The sequence below is a fragment of the Chiroxiphia lanceolata genome, chromosome 27 (genome assembly GCF_009829145.1).
Source record: "Chiroxiphia lanceolata isolate bChiLan1 chromosome 27, bChiLan1.pri, whole genome shotgun sequence".
Lineage (NCBI taxonomy): Eukaryota > Metazoa > Chordata > Aves > Passeriformes > Pipridae > Chiroxiphia > Chiroxiphia lanceolata.
The window spans coordinates 1996183-2017054 of NC_045663.1; the positions used below are offsets into that span (position 1 = coordinate 1996183).

Genomic DNA, 20872 nt, shown 5'->3' on the forward strand with positions numbered 1-20872 from the left:
CCCGCTCCCTGCATCCCTCATCCCTCCGATCCCACTGCATCCCGCATCCCGCCGATCCCACCGCATCCCGCATCCCGCCGATCCCACCGCATCCCGCATCCCGCCGATCCCACCGCATCCCGCATCCCGCCGATCCCGGCGTGCCCGCTCCACCGGGCCCCTGGAGAAGGGGCCGGGAGAGGGAAACAGGGAGCAAAATGGTGGCACCCAACCCTTAGGAAAAGTGCTGCGCTCCGGGAATCTTGGGATCTGGGGCTGAGCGCTTTTGGGGAAGGAGGATTGACACGGGAGGGAGCGATCGGAGCAGCCTTTGGGAAGGTAAGGAAGGGGTTTTTTTTTCTTCCCCTCTGGCTTTGGAATCGCTGTCCTGACACGAATCCCGGGATGAGGGAGCAGCTGCCGGGCTGCAGCACGTACTCGGGAACAGCTGCCCCCCCTTCCCTCCCCTTCCCATTCGGCTGCTGTGTCACCAAATTGTGCTCCCGATGGATAAACAACCAGCCGGGCCTGGGTGGGAACAAAAGCAGAAGAGGGGAGGAGGAGCTGGAGGGGGCCGAGGGGTCTTCCCGACTCCTCAGGAACATCGTGGCTCCGGGCGCTGCACAAGGAGCACGTGCCCGGGATCAGGTCCTCAGCTCTCATAAATATACAATAACCAGGGAGCAGAGGATTATCCCTTAATCTACATATTCATAGGGTTTAATTTGGCGGGTGGCTCTGGTGTCATGGCAGCAGGAAGAGGAGCCTTTGCAGGGCAGAGCTGGGCTGGGTCCTGTCTCTGTCACCTCCCTCTCTGTGTTGCTGGAGCAGCAGCTGCAGGACCAGCCTCCTCACAGGCCCATCCTCATCCTTAAATCTCCTGGATTCTCCCCCTGTCATATCCCAGGGCTGTCCCAGCACCAGGATTTTACAGCTGGAGGCACCAGCCCTTCCCCCCCCTGGGGAGGGGGAGCTCCCAGAAATGAGGTTTGACAACATGAATTTGTCACAGGGGTTGGTGGGGTTTGGTCCAGGAGTGTCAAACCCAGCTAATGCCAGGGACAGGCATGAATCACAGCTCAAATTAAGGGGAAAAGCATCTGGGAAGTGCCCAGCTCAGGGTGGGCAGCCTGAGGCTCAGCCACCAGCACTGGGGGACAAATTCTGGCTTCACTCACCCCAGGATGGGTCAGGAGCAACTCCAGCAGCTTCCAAAGGGTCACAGCCACGTGCTGTGGTTTGACTTTAGCATCTGTCCAGGAAAATAAACCTGTAAATCCATGGATGGCTTTGGCCCAGGGCTGGAGGGACAGTGCTTTGGACCAGGAGGGTGCAGGAGGGGCTGCACATCCCAAATTCTGAGCAGGAAAGGGAGTGGTGGGTCAGCCTCTGGCTCCAAAATAAGGGTTGGAATGCTGGTGTCTGGTCTTGGCACGGAATGAACCCACTTCCAAAGCTCAGCCAGGGGTTGGGAGGCACCAAATGGGGGCTGAGGGGAGGGTGGGGGTGACAATTTGGGGTCACACCCGGGGTTTGGTCCTTGCCTTGAACATCAGCTGCCCCTCAGCAAAGCCACCTCCAAGGAGCAGCTGCTTCCCAGGTTGTGGAAGGCCTTTGGAGAAAGTTTTGCTGGGCTGGGATCCTCTGAATTCCTACAGAGAAAAAATGGGGATAATATGGAGAAAGAGGATGTTTCCAGGCTCTTCCGGGGTCAGGATTTGTTCCCGTGTCCCTGGCTGGATTTTCCAGCCTCTTGGCTGGATGAAGGTGTAAATGCAGGGATAGTTTGGAAGTTACTAGGGATTACTAGGAGGGCAAATTCCCTGAGGGAATCCCTCAGGTTGAGTTTGCTGGGAAAAGGGAAGGGGCAGAGCACACGTGGGGTTGTGTGTCCTTCCCTGCTGTCCCCACTCTCTCCTCTGTCTGCCACAGAGGGACTTTTTCCTAAACATCACCTGCTCTCTCCTGTATTTTCCCTCCATGTCCTGCAGACCTCTCCCAGAAGAGACAGGGATGGAGTCACTGGGAAGCCCCACAGAAGACGAGAACACATCCTGTAAGTACCATCCTGCCTCCTCCACGATCCAAAGGGGAATGGTCAGGGAGAGAGCCACTTCCCTTGGATTAGCCACAAAAATTCCTGTGGGTGGGGGGAAAAGAAAGCAAGCAGAGATTTGAATCCCCTAATTGAATCTCCTGGGGGAGGAAATAGGGATCTCACAAGAAATAGGGATCTCACAAGAAATAGGGATCTCACAAGAAATGGGGATCTCACAAGAAATGGGGATCTCACGAGAAATGAGGATCTCACACGGGCACTTCCATCCAGCCACTCCCAGTGCCTCCCAGTCCCTGATCCACCACCCAGCCCAGAACCTGGGGTATCCATGAGGAAGCACGAAGGATCCAGGACCAGGACAACCTGTCAGTTGTTTTCCTTTTAACTCCAGCTCCCCCCAATACTTTAAATTTTAACGGGGCGCATCGTAAGCGGAAGACACTTGTTGCACCTGAAATCAACATTTCCCTGGACCAGAGTGAAGGCTCCATCCTCTCTGATGACTTCCTGGACACTCCAGACGACCTGGATATTAATGTGGATGATATTGAAACACCTGATGAGACAGATTCCTCGAATTCCTGGCAATGGGAATGAACTGGAATGGGGAAGGTAAAAAGGGCTGGTTCTGTGTGAGTTTTGCAGGGGTTGGGGTGGTTTTTCAGCCTCATTTTAATGACTTTGGACACAATTCACCATCAGCAGTGGAGGGCTGACAAGGAAAAGGAGATTTTAAGCTTATTTGTGTAACGTTTTGGCAACAGAGCAGGATTATTAAGCACCACAAACTTGCACAGATCAAAGCTGCGGGTGGAACGCGATCCGAGCACCATCCCCGGGGGTTCTTGTCTCCAAAGCATCTTCCTGCATTAGCTTAAAGGCAGATCTGTCCCTTTTCCAGATGACACTCCCGTAGCCACAGCCAAGAACATGCCTGGGGACAGTGCAGACCTGTTTGGGGACGGGGGGACAGAGGATGGCAGTGCCACCAACGGCCGGCTCTGGAGGACCGTCATCATCGGGGAGCAGGAGCACAGGATCGACCTCCAGATGATCAAACCCTACATGAGAGTGGTGACACACGGGGGTGAGTGAGGTCCTGCCTCGGGGGGGGGTCTCTGTCAAGGATTCCAGGATTGTTTGGTTCCTGTTTATAAGAAAATTTGCTGTTTGTTTCGTGAAGTTAAACATAAGAAGCGAAAAGGGCCCGGATCGTGCTAAAAGCTGCTCTAAAAAGGGTTTAAAAATGTAGTCAGTGCAGTGGGGTTTGAATTAACAGAGAGAGGGGCTGTTCCCAGCCCTCAGGCCTGGTATGGCCAGTGATGAAGGGTCTGGGGGGGTTGAACTCCTCCAGCTTGGTGCCTGAGCTGCTCCAGAGGGACAGCAAAGGTTGACACATCCACAGTCGGTGCTCTTCCCAAAACACGAGCAAAGCCAAAGAACAACCCAGCTCTGACACCCCCAAATTCCTTCCCTGAACTCCAAACACACGTTACAGCCCAATCCAGGAGGAAACCTCCTGGTGAAGGAGGTCCAAAGAGGGACAAAGCTCACCTGGAGCTGGACAGAGACACAAAAACCACCCCAGGCCCAAATTTGACAACACAACTTCCTGCTCTTTTACCCTCAGCTCTCACATCTTTCCCTGGAAAACCTCACGGTGTTGCCTGTGTTTTTTCTTTGCCAGGATACTACGGAGAAGGTCTCAATGCCATCATTGTCTTTGCTGCCTGTTACCTCCCCGACAGCAACCTGGCTGATTACCACTACATCATGGAAAACCTCTTCCTGTGAGTGGCTGGGAGGGAGAGGAGGGTGAGGGAAGCATCTCCAGGGTTTCCCTGCACTCATTGCACCAGGGACATCAGCTGGGAATAGTCTGAATCCAGGCCAAACATCCCCAGTGTGCAGCTGCAGAGCGGGGTGAGCGTGGCTGGCCCCGGCTCCGAGGCCAATAAGTCAAAGCATTCAAACATTCCGGGTTAATGATGCCAGTGATGGACTCACATCCAGGCTGGAGCGTGTCTGGGATGCTCAGCAGCTGGGAGAGAACAGAGCTGGGGTGTCCATCAGTGCCTGAACTGCACTGACACATCCCTGGGCACCCCTCAGAGGCGCCGGGAGAATCCAAACCTCTTCCAAGGCCTGCAAAGAAAGAGTCTCTGAGGCGTTTCGGGGTGAAACACTTGAGGAAAGCTCCAGGGTGGGTTTTTTTCCACTCTCTTGTCCCTTTTGCTCACCCAACAGGTACGTGATCAGCAGCCTGGAGCTGCTGGTGGCCGAGGATTACATGATCGTGTACCTGAACGGGGCGACGCCCCGGCGGAGGATGCCGGGCCTGGGCTGGCTCAAGAAATGCTACCAGATGATCGACAGAAGGTGGGAACCCTGCTGGGACAGCCTCTTCCTTCTTCCCAGGCTTTTCCCCACACAGAATCCCAGAACAGTTTGGGTTGGAAGGACCTTAAAGTTCATCCAGTTCCACCCCCTCCATGGGCAGGGACACCTCCTGCTCTCCCAGGTTGCTCCATCCTGGCCTTGGACACTTCCAGGGATGGGGCAGCCACAGCCTCTCTGGGCAACCTGTGCCAGGGCCTCCCCACCCTCACTTCTCTTCCTCTGCTTCCTCACAGCACTCCCAGCCAACCCTCCTCCTTCCTCACTGCCCAGAGTCTGTAATTCCTTCTTCTATCCCAGATTTCTGACTTCCTCCAGGCTCTCCTCCTGCCCGCTGCCCCCCTCCTTCCTCACGAGCCCTTTGGCAGAGCTCAGGTTGGCACAGCCCCAGAGCAGAGCAGTGTCCTGCAGCCTCTGGGCTGGGCTGGGCTTCCTAAGGGGCGTGGGGAGTTTAGGGAATGTCCTCTGGATTTGACTTCTGTGCCTTGACTTCTCCCCAGGCTCCGTAAAAACCTCAAAGCCCTGATCATCGTGCACCCGTCGTGGTTCATCCGGACGGTGCTGGCGATATCCCGACCCTTCATCAGGTGAGCAGAACATTCCCAAGCTCAGCTGGGTTTGGGGTGGAAGTTTGGAATCACGGGATCTTGGAATACTCTGAGTTGAGAGGGTGCCACAGGGATCATCAGTTCAACTCCTGGCCCTGCAGAGACACCCCAACAATCCCCCCCTGTCCCTCAGGGCATTGTCCAAACCCTCCTGGAGCTCTGGCAGCTTTGGGGCCGTGACCAAACCCTGGGGAGCCTGGGCAGTGCCCCAGCACCCTCTGGGGAGGAAGAACCTTTCCCTGAGATCCATCCTAAATCCCCCCTGACACAGCTTCATGATGTTCCCCTGGCTTTAATCTCACAAATCAGATTTTAAGCTCATCATTAGGCCAGGAGCAGCCAAGGTGAGGCTGTTTGTCCCTTGTCCTTCTTCTCTCTGACACTTCCAAGGATGACTCCAGAAGTGGTTTTGGGAGACACTGGGGCGGTCTGGATGCAGAGCAGAGTTTGTCCCAGTGGGTAGGGCATGAGGATTTGCTGGGAAGTGAGGGGATGGTGTCCTTTTTGCCTCCTGCAGAGATTGGGAGGAGCAGTAACGTGGGGTCTCACCACAGCATTTAAACTCTCCCCCTGGCTTTTAGGGGGGAGGTGGGCACAGAGATGCAGAGTTTCCATCAGGAAAACCCTGATTTCCTGTGGAGGGAATTCCTTGGTGCACTGTTTCTCTCTCCCTGCCAGTGTGAAGTTTATCAATAAGATCCAGTACGTTCACACCCTGGAGGAGCTGGAGCAGCTCATCCCCATGGAGCACGTGCAGATCCCAGACTGTGTCCTACAGTGAGTGCCAGAGGGGCCCTGGGGCAGCTCTGGGGAGGGGCAGGACAGACATCCCACCTCGTGTTGAGTCAAAATCCACGGATTTGCCTGGGGCAAACCTTGTCTTACTCATGTCTCACATTGTGCCAGCACAGAGCTCCTGTCACCTTCAGAGCAAACATTGAATTTCACTAAGAGTGAACAATCTCCATTTAAAGAACATTTCCTCTTTCTTGCAGATATGAGGAAGAGAGGATCAAGGCCAGAAAAGAAAGGTAAAATTAATTTTTAGGGGGGGGGTAGGGTGGAGAGTGGGTTCATTTTCTTGGGGTGTTGTTGCTTTTTCCCATTGTGTTATAACCAGTAAATTCCACGTTCCTCCCACCCTGAGATCCTGCACTGATTTTCTCTGAGTCAGTAAAAGCTGGAGGAGGGAGAAGCTTGATTAAAAGGTTATTATTTATCCATAGATTAGAGGGCTATTTATCCACAGAACCTCTGAACCCCACAGAACCTCATCACACGCAGTCTGTGCTCCCAAAGGTCATCAGGCACCACTCTCTGTATAAAACAGGCACATTATCCCTATTTGAGCAGCAAACTGACCCTAAAGTGAGCCCTTGTGCTTGTTTTAAAAGCCACTTCATCCTTGTGGAGTGGCATGAAGAGGGACTTCAGTTTGTGCAGTTTGTTTGGTTTCATTTTCCAGACCTGCTCCCTCCCCGGTGCTTTGGGGTCAGAAGTGCTGCTGGGAGGGCTGGATGTGAGCAGGGCTGATTCCAGGAAAAACAAGAGGCAGAGAAGGAGAGAGGAAAGACCCACTGGGTCAGCACAGGTGCCTCAACCCCTCCTGGAGCTGGTGCCTGAGTGGGAGATGCCAGTTTGGGAGGATTGAGTGAGTTGTCCAGCCCAGCTCCTGGAGCACGAGGGGCTGGGGTTCCCAGGGACTGGAGACCATTGCTGACCTCTCCAAGGTCCATCCATCACCCCAGAAGGGCCCTGGATTCTCTTCTCCATCACCCCAGAAGGGCCCTGGATTCTCCCCTCCTTCCCACTGTTCACCTCAGGGCGATGATTCCAAACGTGATTTGTGTTTACAGGGCAGAAGAGAAACAAGACATGGCCGAGAGGGAAAGGTAAGGACTCTGTTTGATTTATCCCTCAGCTCAAACAGTGTCTGGGGGTGGGAACAGCCCCACGGATTGGGAACGCCCCCAGGAGATGGTTGGATCCAACAGGACATTCCCAAAGTGTTCAGGAGCTGGTAAAGCCTCTCCTCTCCCGGGCAGCTCCGGGTGCCACCAGCACTGGGGTGTTCCTGACCTTCACCTCTGCCAGCGGGTTCCTGACCCTGCTCCGTGCAGGGAGTGATCCCAGAGCTGAGCCAGAGGCCCTGGGAATGCTCTCCTGACATTCAGGGGGAGCATTTGCAGGGTGGAGCAATGCAGAGGGTTCAAATGCTGCTGCTGCTGCTGCTGCTGCTGGACACGTCTCCCTGTGGGCACAGGGGGCAGAGCCGGGGCTGTAACTTGAGATGGGAAAGAAAATTCTAGAGGGGTTGGGAAGGGCAGTGCCAAAATCCTACACCAGGAGAATTTGGCCTGGTTTTGGCTCTGCTTCAGAGCGAGGCAGCCTCTCTTTTCATTCTGTTTGACTCTCCTGAGGGGGGAACAGGGAATATTCCTGCCTTTTTTCCCAGAGAAAAAGGAGTTTTGATCACTGAATTGTTCCGAGAAATAAGAGGAGCTCAGGGCAAAGAGAGGGGCACTGGTTTGTGGTGGAGATTCACTCACTGTTGTGCTGGTTCTCTTCCCAGCAGGCCTGTGCCTCCAGGAGAGGATCAAGAAACCAGGTTTGAGCTGGATGGATCTCCCCCTTTGTTTGTCTGTCTTTGGGACAGATTTTGTGGCATTTGTAATCCATGAACAAGAAAGCCCAGCCTGGGTTAGACTCAGGATCCGTCCCCCTGGTGCCACTCCCGGGCACCCAACAGGCTCCTCTGCCTGTTAAAGCCACAAATTGCATCATGTTTGTCCCCAGGACAGTTTTGTAAATGATTACACCCAAATTGACCCCAATTTTGATGTGGTGGGAATAATGAAAAATTTTTACCTCAGTTTGCAGCCTAAAAATAACTCCTGTCTCTCTCTGTTCCTTCCCAGTATGTCCTGAATGGAAGCAGGAGGTGGATGGATGGAGTGGAAGGACACAGCCTGGCAGCCACCCACGGCAATGACCTTTTGGGACAAGACCTTGTCACCATCTTATTCCAAGTCCTGTAAGATCCCAGAGCCTGCCTCCTCTGTCTCCAAGATGCAAAGTTCTTTAACCTTTTTGGAAACATTTTACCTTAAAAAAAAAAAGAAGAAGAAGAAGAAGAAGAAGGACAACAATCAGACAAACAAAAAAAAACACCCCACAAAACAAAGCAGGCCAAGAAAAGCACTTTTCAGGACAGGTTCTGGCGTGTTTCTGGAATGGTCTGTGGAGAGCTGTGACACAGTGCAAATACACACCTTGTAGTAAGTTAAGAGCACCCTCTAATCCATTAGTCCCCAGCCCAGAAAGAGATTTATTTTGTTGGTTAAATTATAAACCCACCTGAACTCGCTGCTGGCCGGCGCGGAGACGTTTTTGGTTTAAAGCTGCACCCCCAGGTTCCTCCACAACAGCCCGAGAGCCCAGGGAATAACTAATACAGGCAATGAAAAGAGCTTTTTCCCTCCTTTTTATAGCCAGTGTGTGTTTCTTCCTGAAAATACCAAGTGCCCACCAGCCTCAGCAGCACTTCCAGCCTTGGCTGTCTCAGTGAAGTCGTTGCCAGCTCCTCAATCCTCATTCCCCTGAGGAAATGCCACGTTTTGGGGTTGTTTTTTTTCCCTGATTTGTTCCATTCCGGTGTGTAAGGCACTCTGGGAGCTCTGAAGGAGTCCCCCCATGGAATGGCAGCCTCCACAGAACCTTCCTGGGAGCATCTTCTCCACGCACATCCCAAAAAAGGTCTGGGTTCGGGAGGAGCCCCGCGGACGGGAACGGTTTCCACGCCTCCTCTTCGTCTCGATGTCACGGCCCTGGACAATCACTCCCTGTCAAATACCTCCCCCACTGCAGAGACAAGCTGCTAAAATGTTGGAAGTTTCCCTCCTGAGGGCCCTCATCCATCAGCATTCCTGCCTGGAATATCCCCTCCCTCTGGAGAACGCAGGGCACGGGACTGGGTTCAGCTTTTCCGTGGCCGAGAGGTGCAGGTGTGATGTTGACTCTGGAAATTTGGATCTGGGAACTCGTGAGGATCCTGTGAACAAAGGAGGGAGGGAAAAGTAAATTAAGGAACAACTCTCTGGCCAAAATTATTTGGAAGTTCCTTCACCAGACCCAGGTTACCTCCCCATCCCTGGAAGTGTCCCAAGCCAGGTTGGAGCAACCTGGGATAGCAAAAGGTGTCCCTGCCCATGGCAGGGGGTGGGACTGGAGGAGTTTAAGGTCCCTTCCAACCCAGCCCATCCTGGGATTCTGGGATCAGGTAAAACCCCTCCCAGACACCTGCAGATGGAGAATCACCTGCTTGTTTCACCACTTCAAGGATATTTCCAGGAGAATTCTGGCCAAGCAAGATTTCCCTCAAGACAGGGACGGATCCCTCTGGATACACAAAGCTGCTCTTTTTTTTTTTTCCTTCCAGTGAGTAAAACCACCACGGGTGAGATCTTTATTTCCCTGAATGCTACAAAGAAGCACCAAATATATACTTCTTAAGGTCAGTTCTCCTTTGAGACCCGTTCTCATACTGGGTGTATTTGCTGACCAGACCTTTGCATGAAGAGCAGAGCACCCACAGCACCCACCCAGGATGGGTGAAGATGGAAAAAAACTCCCTATTCCATCTCCTTGGCATGTTAATAACAAGCACCAAACAAGCATTGAGCTCCACAGCTTTCTGGAAACATCATTTTAAATTTATTTATCATTATTATTATTATTATTATTATTATCGACAAAGGATTTCAAGGCCAGGTTGGAGCAACCTGCCCATGGAACTGGATGAGCTTTAAGGTCCCTCCCAACCCCAAACCCATCCTGGGATTCTATAAAGTGAATTCTGGGCACAAAAAAACCCCCAAAATCCCAAAAACCTTCAGGGTTTTTTTGGGTTCTGCCAAGTGACATCTCCCTGCTGAGCTCCCAGTCAGGGAACTGTCTGGAGGGAGAAGCAGCAGCAGCAGCCAGGAATTCCCAAATAGAATTCCCAAATATAGAATTCCCAAATAGAAATCCCAAATAGAATTCCCATCTGCAGAGCTGGCTCTGTCAAAGGGGCTGAGCAACCCCCTGAAATTAAGGAAAGGACTTTTCCTGATTCAGTTAATTTGAGCTCCCAACCAGGAACAATCACAAATCTCCTCGTGGTCTCTGTGAATTCACCATCTCCTGACTGCTAACATTTAAATTTGATTTTCCTCTTTTCTTTTTGAGGCTGGTTTTTATGTATTTAGACAAAAAAAAACCCCATCAGCTTTCCACAGAGGACATGGTGCAGTCGGGCCCTGCAGTTATACAGTGAATAAAATGGATAAAACATTTAATAATGGGGTAAAATTCCAACTCTAGAAAACTTTTGTGGGCATCAAATCCATTAAAAATGTTCACAACCTCATGGAAAATGTTGCTGTTCTGGAAAACACGGATGTGGAAGATCAGGAAACCTCATTTTCCTTCAATTTTGGGCCCTGAAAGGCTCTGGATCCTCAGCAACTTCCACCCCACAAGAATGTGGGGTTTTGGGTTGTTTTCTTTCTTTCCAAAGACACTCTGCCTACATTGTCAGAAAAAAATGAAATTAGAGGAATGTGAGGATGAAACCTCCTATTTTTTTCCAAGTAGTTCCTTCAGGAAAAGGGAATTTCAGCCGTGGAAAGGAGAGATCACCGATTTTCACTTCAAGATCCCACCTCAGTCAGTTGTTTCAATGCACAAAAGTCAATTTAAAAGTTCTTTTTTCTTTTTTTTTCAAGAAGTGCACTTTCTGAGGGAGTGGAATGCACTGTATTTTAATTTTTTAAGAGGATTTTATGAGTGTCTAAAAGTTTTATGTTCCTGGATGGATGGATGATGTTTATGTGTCTTTTCCACACAGAGAAGAACCTGCAGCCCACAAAGGACAAATTAGAGCTTAAATGTAAAAACTGCATTTCATAGCAACAAATTTAAACAAATAATTCCCTTCTTTCAGACACTGATTTTAGGTGTTACTTGCCTAAAAAAAAAAGCTACAAACTCTTGGACAGAAACACCCAAAGTTGGTGTCCCTTTCCCAGGCATGGAGTGACAAAACTCAGCTGGGTGTGGATAAACCTGAATTGTTGCTGCTAAAAGTGTATTTATATCATAACTTTGAGTGGTATATAGACCTAAAAATAGGTTGAAAATTTAAAATTAAATCACCTGCATCCCTTTAACAATCCTGCTGGACTGGCCAATGTCCCCAGTGTGCTCCAGGCCTTGTTTTTGCCTCATAAAACCACCTCTGGAGGATCAATATTTGGACTTAATATTCAGTGTATTGCACAAAACAGCTTCTGCTCCTGGATTCCACCTTAAGGAGGTGGGTTTTTTTCCATGGTGAATCCATGGAAAGCCAGGTTTGAGCTGCAGGAGAAGTTGTTTTATGCTCACAACAATCTCTCTGTTCTTCCCTCGGGGTGGATTTAACGGCTGAACTTCACCTCACAGCCCGGAAAAAAAATCAGATTTCTTCCTCTACACTTGATTCCAGGCTGGGAATTTTACCTTCCCATCTCCTCCAGGTTGCCACAGGATTTGTCCCAGGCACTTCTCAGATCCAGAACTAGTCTGGTTTTATGTTTTTTGTTTGTTTTTTTTTTTCATGGAGGATCATCCAGATTTGGGACCGTCCGAGACATTTTCATCCCGAACCACAAGGAAGACACAAGGAATTAAAACTGGGATGCTGCTGCTGTATTATATTCCAGTTGGATCTAATCCAAGTTTTTCTGTACAGTACTGTGTAAATGTGAGTGGATATTTAGAGCTTCCCTCATGGCACTTTTTCCATCCCATTTTTTGGCAAACACCTGGATGAGAGACCCCGGTGGGAAAGGTTGGAAAGGTGATAAATCCTCTTTTTTTTTCTTTTTTTAGAGCTCTAGGGATTAAAAACCACGGGAGTGAAGGAAAGGCAGGTGGGAATAACCTGCCAGGGGGTGAAAAAGGGACAGAAAAATGGCTCTAAACACACAAGCACATGTTTTTCTCTTTTGTATTTCCTGATTTCCTGGCAGGCAGAAATGCAGCATGTTACTGGTAAAAGTGAATTTTCTGACTCACCATGACAAGAAACCACAATTTCAGGTTGTTTTCTTTTTCCTTTCCAGTGGGTCCTTTTAACCCAAACCGACCTGTAAAAACAAACAAACAAAAAGTGTGAAATGTCATTTTTCTACCGTGTTTGTAATTAGGTGGTTGGTGGTAGCAGACCTAGATCTCTGTTCTATATGTATTCAGATTTTTTTTTGCTTTGTATTATTCCATAAAAAAATCTGTGGATATTCAATTAAAATGAGACTAATCCTTCAGCAAAACTGCATCCCCTTCTCTTTTTTTTTTTTCTTTTTCTGGTTTTTTTTTTTTCTTTTTGTCAGTAGTTTTTATTTAGACTTTGGCTCCCTGTGGAAAATATGATGGAAATTTTTTCCTTTGGATGCTGTTCCCTGGAAGAAAGGCACTCAAAGTCCTCCCTGGAAATTCTGACACTGCAAAATTAACATCTCAAAGTGGGGGTTTTTTTTATGAAAATAACTTCTATTCTGGAGGATGATCTTTCCCAGATTCCTTCAGCTTTAGCAAAGAGTCATGGAAAAAATTGCTTTCCTTGTGTTTCCATCAACTCCACTCAAGTTTTTTTTTAATCACACTTTATTTTTACATCTGTTTTTATAATCCAATTAGGAACATGACTGGGAATTAAATTAGAATTATAATTAAATTATAACACCAAACACACACAAAAAAAAAACAACTCAAAGCTGCTTAAACAGAAAAAAACTCCAAAGCCCAATAAACTTTTTTATTAAATATAAATTTTTATATTTTTATATATATAATTTCTATACTTATAAATATAATTTTATATTAATTTTATATTAAATTGTTTTATTATAAGAATAATGAAGTATTTACAGGAAGGTGCTAGAGCTGTTTTTTATTATAAGAAAAGTGAAGTATTTACAGGAAGGTGCTAGAGCTGTTTAATTTGAGTGGGTTTAGATAAGTTATTACCACATGTCAACTAATGAACTGGAAATATGAATACACAGGTCTCCCTATTGCAATTTTATATTCTTCTTTACATTCTGCTGCAATTTTTTATATTACTCTTTACATTCATCAGACTTTAAAAGCCAAAAAAGATCATCCTGGGAAGCAGGAAAAGCCTTTCAGGATGAGTTGGGCACTCACCTCACTCCTCTCCACTCTACAAGTGATCCAGGGTATATTTATATTTATTTATATTCCTTTTATCCAGGCTGGTGGCACCTGGGATTAACAAAATGTCAGGTTAATTTTCCAGATGTTTTCCCATTCCACCCATGGAATTTTCATGCCTCATTTAATTTTAATTTGGTGCCTGAAACCCACCCAAATTTCCCTCTGCCTTTCTGGATCTCACATTTGCTTCCTCACCAGCTCTAATTTTAAGGCAGGAAAAATTAAAAAAAAATAAGAAAAATTATCACCACAGCAAGGTAAAAATAGTTTTTAAAAGCCTGGTTGGTTTTTTTTTCCTCCAAAGCAGAAAAATCCCTTCCTGTTTCGACCTCAGTTTTGCACTTGGAGTGACAAATCAGGGAGTGACAAATCAGTGTTTTTCCCACCTCCTCAGTGCTGGAATCTCTCCTGTCACACGAGTTGTGAATTAAACTGTCATCCAAGTGGGAATCTCTTCTCCCACGTGCAGGTTCTTCCCTTTGCTGGGGCTCCTGAATGAAATTATATTCAAGATTGTGCTAATTATGGCACAGAATATTCCCAGAGTGGCTGATCCTGATCCCTCACAAAGAGGAGCCAAAGATTCCCAGTTTAAGACAATTAGAATTTCCCCCCTGAACAATCAAACTCCACGTGAGGGGGTGAGATCCCACCTCGTTTTATCAACTTAAAAATGAGATACTGAGCCTAAAATTAGTTTAGTGGATGACAAGAGATGATTTCACCTGCCTTGGGAGGGGATGAATCACTCTGTGGTGAGGTTTCTCCTTCCCCACTGCCCTGGGAATATCCAGTTTTACACCACACACACACACAAATCCTTTGGGATTCATCTCTGAAAAAATGAATCACACCCCAGGGGAGGAAAACAAAGGGATAACACAAGTGGAAAAGAGAAAGTGATGGGACATTCCTTCCTTTCCTGACCCACACTTTGATCACTCAGCTTGTCACCTTGGGTTAATTCCTGGGTGAGTCTGGGACTTGCTGTTGATTTGAGCTTTTGTTTGACAATCCAACGGGCTCCAAAGCTCTGGGTTTCCCTGAGTAAGCCCAGGCTGGAGATTAATCAGGGAATGCTGGAGTTTGGAGAAGAGATTTGAAGCAGGAGAGGAAGCCAGCACATTCCTGTGAGGGGTTTTCAGGCCCTCACGGAACATCCACCCCAGAAAACTCCAGTCTTTGGACAGAACAATGCCCAAATGTGAGGTGTAAGAGGAAGATTTTGTACCTGGAATGGCAAGGAAAGAGAAATTACAGGTGATTCTTGCACCACACCGACCCATTTCGACATTGTTTTCGTTCCTTGAAGGCCAAAATGTTTCAGTTCCCTGAACTGTTGTGTTCAGGTTGTTTTTAGTACATGGAGCCACAGGCAAACAAATCAAGGTTAGTGATTAATGGTTCTGTCACCATGAACCCTGTCCCAAATTCCAAATATTTATTTATTTATTTATTTATTTATTTATTTATTAACCCCTTCTCTTGTGGAGAGATCCCACCCCCCCCAAAAATCCACCAGGACGGTCTGGCAGGGGTTGGGATGGAGCAGAAAACAGGGAGGAAGGATTGGGAAGAAGCTGGGAAGGAGTGCTAAGGATGTGGGAAAGAGCAGAAAGATCATTGGTAACATTTAGAATTGGCAGGAAAGTTGTAAAAGTGATAATTTATCCAGGAATGCACCTCCTGTGGGCGAGAAACAGGAATCCTGTGGTTTCCTTTCCTCCCCCCAACCCCAAATGAATTATTTGCTCTCTTGAGGCTCCTTTTTTTTTTTTTTTGAGCTCCAACAACCCAAAGGGCTTCTCCTTGGAATCTTTCCCCTCAGGAATTCCCCCTTGGGACAGGGAGTGTCTCCAAAGGGGCAGGTGCAGTGGGAGGATGGTGGTCTGGGAATTCCAGAGGCACAAGGGTCAGGGAAACCTCCAACCAGGAATTTCAACAGCAGGAGAAGGGAAAGTTCCCTCTGCTGTCTCTCTGTTCCCTCTTCAGGCTGGTTTGGAAGAGTCTGTCAAACCTACCTGGGAATATTTGGGAATGTTGGATGGATCATGTCACGCTGACAACACGTTTCCCAGCTCAGCTCCTTCCCTGTGTGTCTGCTGGGAAAAACCTCAGCACTTATTCCATGTTTTATTCCTTCTCTTCCTTCATTTTCCTGCTCCCTCTCCTCTCATCCATCAGCACAGTCCACACTGGCCACAAGTGAGGAGTAAAATTAGACATTTCCTCTCCTGGAATATAAACCAGAGAGATAAAAAATTGGGATTCTGTTACTCTTTAAAAATGCTTTTAATTCCTTGCTACTTCAATTTACAGTGATATAATTTAATGTCAAACATCCACAAACACATTCCAGCTGTCCAGTGACACTGGAAATGTCTGGCATTTCTGTAAAGATTTATCCCTGGAATTACTGCAGTGGTTACCTGGCACCACACAGAGCCCCAAATAGGGCATTTCTTGCATATTTTACCCATTTTTGCCTCTCTAGGCACGAATTCCATGACACAAAATTCCACTGGACTCCAAGGAAGGTCCTTTCTTGGAGCATCACAGTCAACAGCTCCAAAGGGTTCCAGGGAGGAAAAGTTTGGGAAGAGCAGTGTGGGCAGTGAAACACCTGTAAAATCTGATATTTTGGGAACTGAGAATCCAGAAGGATTCCTCCATCTCTGGTTGGAATTCCTCACTAACCAGCTGGCTGCCCCTGAGCTCCACTTTTCCCTCTGACTTCAGATTAATCTGCTCCTTTTATTCCCTTCACCCTCTTGTTCTTCATTCAGGCTTTTCATGGAATCTTGGAATATCCTGAGTTGGAAGGAACCCACAGGGATCATCCAGCTCAACTTCACCCCTGCACAGGACACCCCAACATTACATTAATTAAATTCCTTATTCCACTACTTGGATTTTCCTCACTGTGAGCTGCTGGAGGTTCCCAAAGTGCTGCTCTCATGATGTTCTCCCATTTTTCCTCCCAATAAAAACCCACCTTCCTCCAGGGAGGGTTCAGGAACCTCCCCGGGCCTCGGAGAAGGAGGAAAGAACAAATAACCCCAAATTTCAACGTTCCTGAGCGAAAATTGTTCTCATTCCTTGCCTCTGACGAGGAACCTTGGCCTAACCTTGGGGCCATCAACAATGTCTTATGATTAGAGAGGGATTTAAAACTGGGAATTAAAGCTGCAGGAGGGATGAGTCACATTGTGCAGCAGAAAGGTCAGCGGGCACCCAGAAACTAAACCATCCCAGGGCAACAACACCCCGATGGCTCCACGGTTCTTCAACTGCCTCCTGCTAAATTTAGCTCCCTTTTTTAACAAAGAAGATTAATATTCCCTTTTAGTAAACATTAGTATCCTAAAAATAACGTGGGGAGAGAGGGAACATTCCCTGTCTTTGATTCAAGCCCGGCGGTGAATGGCATTTGTGTGAGTAAAGTGCCGGGCAGATAACGCAGCTGGGGGATAAACAAGCCCCCCAAAAAAGGGAAGTTTGAGGTGCCTAAAATGTAAATCAGCCCCAAAAAATATAATTTCTGAACATCTGCCACTTGTATAAGTCGTGTTTTTACGGTTTGGGGGAAGTTTGGGGCGTCTGGGGAGTGGAAGTGTCACCATCCGTGTCACTCGGGAGGGAAGGAGCCAGGAGGCAGCTGGAATGTGAGCTCCAAAAACAGGCAGGCACATGGCACCTCCAAAGGGAACAGCCAGGAATTTGGGAATTTGAGCTATGTGGGTGAATGCCACCTCCCCCCCCCCACCCTGGGATGTTTGGGGGCAGGAGCAGGGAGAGGGGGTGAGAGCAAAAACCACGGCAAGGAGCTTAAAACCGAACTCGGGGAAAGGCAGGAACGTCCACGGGAGCAGTGAGGGGGGAAAAAAGGTTGGAAAAGGAGATTTTACACCCAGGAAAAATGAGGTTTGCACCTGACAGGAATGAGATTTGGAGCAGTGAGGGGCAAAAAAGGTTTAAAAAGGAGATTTTACACCAAAAAAGAGCTTTTGCGCTTGACAGGAATGAGGTTTGCAGCTGTGAGATTTAAAAAAAAAACAACAACCAAAAACCACATCACAACAATAAATGTGCCTCCTGTCCTTCATCCCTCCTGTTTTCAGAAGAAACAGAGGGTTATAATTCCTTGTGGAGGCAGTGGGAGGATGCTCTGGAATTGCCTGATCCCAAACAGCTCAGCCAGATCCTGCCACAATCTGCTCTCTGCACTGGAAATCCATTATTTCTCTAGAGATTTGTTTTTTCCAGGGCTAAAAACCCCCCACCTGGAATCCTGAACCGTGTTCCCCCCTGGCAAATCCAAGTTTGGCAGAAGCCAAACTTCACTCCTGAGGGCAGCATGTTCCAAAAATATTTGGATTAGCAGGTCTCCAGTGCAAAGAACTGGAGCAGAGGTGACCAGAGCCCGGTGTCCCCTCAGGACTCCGACACAACTTTGGAGCCTCCTGGGGTTTTTTTTTTCCCCCCTCCAAACGTGGCAAAATAATCCCTGGAATCTGGTTTCTTAACCCAGACACTTTCCTAGCTCAGGGATGGGAGGGAAAAGCAAGAAAGGGCATCAAAATGTCGAGCAGGGAGGTAATTTTAGGTGAGTTTTTCCGATTTTTTTCCCAGCTGAGAGGTTGATGTGGGGACTCCTCACTGGAAATGCAGCTTCCCTGGGAGTCATGGCTCACTCCAATCCAAGAATCCAAGCTCCAAATTCCTCTGGAATCACCACTTTACCTTGGAAAAGATGGTGAAAGTGTAATTACAAGCGGTTTCTCTGGGAACAACCACTTGTCCATTAATATTGACCATAAAAAATAAGTGGAATCACCCAGAATTAACACTGGAAAAGCTCATTTGCTCTGTTCCCACCCACAAATTTATCAGGTTCTACCTTTAAACCCGATTTCTTTTCTGGCCTTCCACCTCTTCACTCTCAAGACCTCCAGAATCTTGACCTCTGGTAGTTAATAATTCCCTAATTTGCAGCTCTTGTTTATTCATGGTCAAAGCACTGGGCCTTGGCCTTGTGGTTGAGGAGCAGAAAACAGCTTTGTAGAGAAAAATAAACCTCTTTTTTTTAATTATTTTTAGCCCAACGGACACAGCTGGGGTGAGACAAAGGAGGGGTTTAGGCCACAATCACTTTCCTCAGGTCTGAAAGAGAAAAATTCAAGTTGAATTTAAACAATTAACAGCTTGGGAGTAGCTCTGAATAAAAGCTCATGTTGCTAAATGGTTGCATAATTTCAGGAAAAGTATCCATAAAATGCTGGGGGGATTAATAAGGGGATAATGGGACAGAGGAGGTGCCATTTGCTGCCAGAACCAAAATGTTCTGTAGGATCCTAGAGAAATCCTATTGCTTAGGGAACACCTGAATATCTATATTTTTATAGGAGAACTTCCCAAAAATGTGCCCCCACCCCCCAAAGTGCATCTTGATCTGGATTAGCCACAGTTTGGGAGGCTGGAGCTGTGCCCACCCTGCCCTGGGGCATTTTTAGGAATTAAAAACACTTCCTTTGGATCCTTAGGGGGGAAATCTTGGATATCTGGGTTTTTTACTGCAAGAGCTGAAAAGCTCAAGGCAAAACACTTCACAGCCAGTGAGCAGGTGATGGAGGTACCACCCAAAAATCAGAATTAAAGCAGCATCTCTGCACTGCTGTGGGCACAGGGAACTCACCCCACGGTCCAGCTGCTTCCCACTCATCCCCTGGGACAAGGACACAGGGCCAGGATCAGCTCTGCAGACCCCAAAAGCTGCAAAGAAACCCAACAGGACCCCAACCCCCTAAATTTTGGTGTTACAAAATTTTTTTTACAGTTGCAACCCGCTGCAGGACAAGGAACCTTTAATACTTTTAACAGTGGCCTTTTCATCCTGCCACAGAGTGATTTTATAAAGGCACACAATGATTTGGGTGATTGAAGGCAAGATATTATTTAAATGTTACAGAGTTCCCATCTGAGAGAGAAAAAAAAAATGCTGTTGGTAGCTCTGCCTTCACCTGGCATTGCTGAGACAATTCTAGAAGCAGCTGGAATAATTCAAATTAAAGCACGGGGTGAGAAAGTAGCTCAGGTAGATTGAACTTACCTTAAAAAGGTTTATTTTACTTAAATGAACTGTGGAGGAGGAGACTCGCTGGATATATAATATTTTAGGGCTTTGTCAAATAAATAGATATCAAATAAACTGTTCCAAAAAGTTCCTCCTAAAGAGCCAAAGGGAGACAGTCCGGGTGGATTCACTGCTCAGCCTCTCCACACTCCCAACAGCTTGACTAAAAGGAATAAAAAAAAAAATTAAATTAAAATTAAGTTCCTTCCCCCCTTTTTTTTTTTTTATTTTTTCCCCCCTAGCAGAAGTTCAGAGGAAAGTTTTCCTCCTTGGTTTCAACTAATCAAAGGGGAATTGGGGGATAAAGGAGTGGAAAGGAGAGACAGGGAGGAGAAAAAGGCGACTTAATTATATCCACACACACCTCTGAGCCTTCCCAGGGGGAATTGTCAAAAGGGGTGACATTTCCACCTACCCTAAGGACTAATTTAGGCAAAGGACGAGCTCGCCAAAAAGTTATTTTTGGCCCCGGCACGGGGCCGGCGAGGGAGAGGGACAGGTGCAGGGCCAGAGAGGGACATAGGGGAGAGGGCTGAACCCCCCCAAAATGGGAGAGTGGAGGGGTGGAAGAACCCCCCAAAATGGGAGAGTGGAGGGGCAGAGGAACCCCCCAAAATGGGACAGTGGAAGAGGGGCTGAACCCCCCAAAATGGGACATTGGAGGGGTGGAGGAACCCCCAAAATGGGACATTGGAGGGGTGGAGGAACCCCCAAAATGGGTCATTGGAGGGTTTGCAGAACCCCCCCAAAATGGGACATTGGAAGAGGGGCTGAACCCCCCAAAATGGGACATTGGAGGGGTGGAAGAACCCCCCCAAAATGGGTCATTGGAAGAGGGGCTGAACCCCCCAAAATGGGACATTGGAGGGTTTGTAGAACTCCCCCAAAATGGGACATTGGAAGATGGGATGAACCCCCTCCCAAAATAAGACATTGGAGGGTTTGCAGAACCCCCCCCAAATGGGATATTGGAGGGTTTGCAGAACCCCCTCAAAATGGGACACTGGAAAATGGGCTGAACCCCCCAAAATGGGACATTGGAGGGGTGGAAGAACCCCCCCAAAATGGGTCATTGGAAGAGGGGCTGAACCCCCCAAAATGGGACATTGGAGGGGTGGAGGAACCCCCCAAAATGGGACAAGAGGAGGAGGGCTGAACCCCCCCAAAATGGGAGAGTGGAGGGGTGGAGGAATCCCCCAAAATGGGACATTGGAAGAGGGGTTGAACCCCCAAAATGGGACATTGGAGGGTTTGCAGAACTCCCTCAAAATGGGACATTGGAAAATGGGCTGAACCCCCCAAAATGGGACAGTGGAGGGGTGGAAGAACCCCCCCAAAATGGGACATTGGAAGAGGGGCTGAACCCCCCAAAATGGGACATTGGAGGGGTGGAGGAACCCCCCAAAATGGGACAAGAGGAGGAGGGCTGAACCC

At 48.0% G+C, this 20872-nt stretch overlaps 1 protein-coding gene and 2 long non-coding RNA genes across 5 annotated transcripts in view; 1 reads left to right on the plus strand and 2 right to left on the minus strand.

Moving 5' to 3' along the window:
• On the plus strand, positions 1 to 12398 carry ATCAY (ATCAY kinesin light chain interacting caytaxin). 2 transcript variants are annotated; one of them, XM_032712109.1, is made up of 12 exons: positions 1 to 318; positions 1971 to 2035; positions 2430 to 2650; positions 2940 to 3125; positions 3726 to 3828; positions 4286 to 4417; positions 4936 to 5022; positions 5722 to 5820; positions 6039 to 6074; positions 6900 to 6935; positions 7619 to 7651; positions 7962 to 12398. In XM_032712109.1, exons 3-12 carry the CDS (start codon positions 2626 to 2628, stop codon positions 7969 to 7971), a joined length of 747 nt encoding a protein of 248 aa, XP_032568000.1. In that variant the 5' UTR covers positions 1 to 318; positions 1971 to 2035; positions 2430 to 2625; the 3' UTR covers positions 7972 to 12398. The 2 variants fall into 2 exon arrangements, with proteins under 2 accessions (XP_032568000.1, XP_032567999.1); XM_032712108.1 differs by having other exon boundaries at positions 2 to 318; positions 7616 to 7651.
• Positions 5286 to 9244, minus strand: LOC116799187. Its single transcript, XR_004361010.1, has 3 exons — positions 8401 to 9244; positions 7912 to 8148; positions 5286 to 7327 (listed from the first exon to the last, which is right to left on the minus strand). It is a non-coding gene; the product is annotated as an uncharacterized LOC116799187 (long non-coding RNA).
• LOC116799186 overlaps positions 12144 to 20872 on the minus strand; it is a 12677-nt gene continuing 3948 nt past the window's right edge. The window contains exons 2-6 of one of the 2 annotated variants that reach the window (XR_004361007.1): positions 19415 to 19601; positions 15327 to 15539; positions 14260 to 14536; positions 13692 to 13796; positions 12144 to 12215 (exon numbers count right to left, since the gene is read on the minus strand). This is a non-coding gene — a long non-coding RNA (uncharacterized LOC116799186). The remainder of the gene's footprint in view (positions 12216 to 13691; positions 13797 to 14259; positions 14537 to 15326; positions 15540 to 19414; positions 19602 to 20872) is intronic. The other variant, XR_004361009.1, reaches the window with a different exon arrangement.

Excerpts from the sequence above, each read along its gene's own strand:
- ATCAY (XM_032712108.1), top strand. The coding sequence starts at position 2,626 with ATGGGAATGAACTGGAATGGGGAAG. Across the intron at positions 4,418-4,935 it reads TACCAGATGATCGACAGAAG|GCTCCGTAAAAACCTCAAAG; the intron begins GTGGGAACCCTG and ends ACTTCTCCCCAG. Across the intron at positions 6,075-6,899 it reads ATCAAGGCCAGAAAAGAAAG|GGCAGAAGAGAAACAAGACA; the intron begins GTAAAATTAATT and ends TTGTGTTTACAG.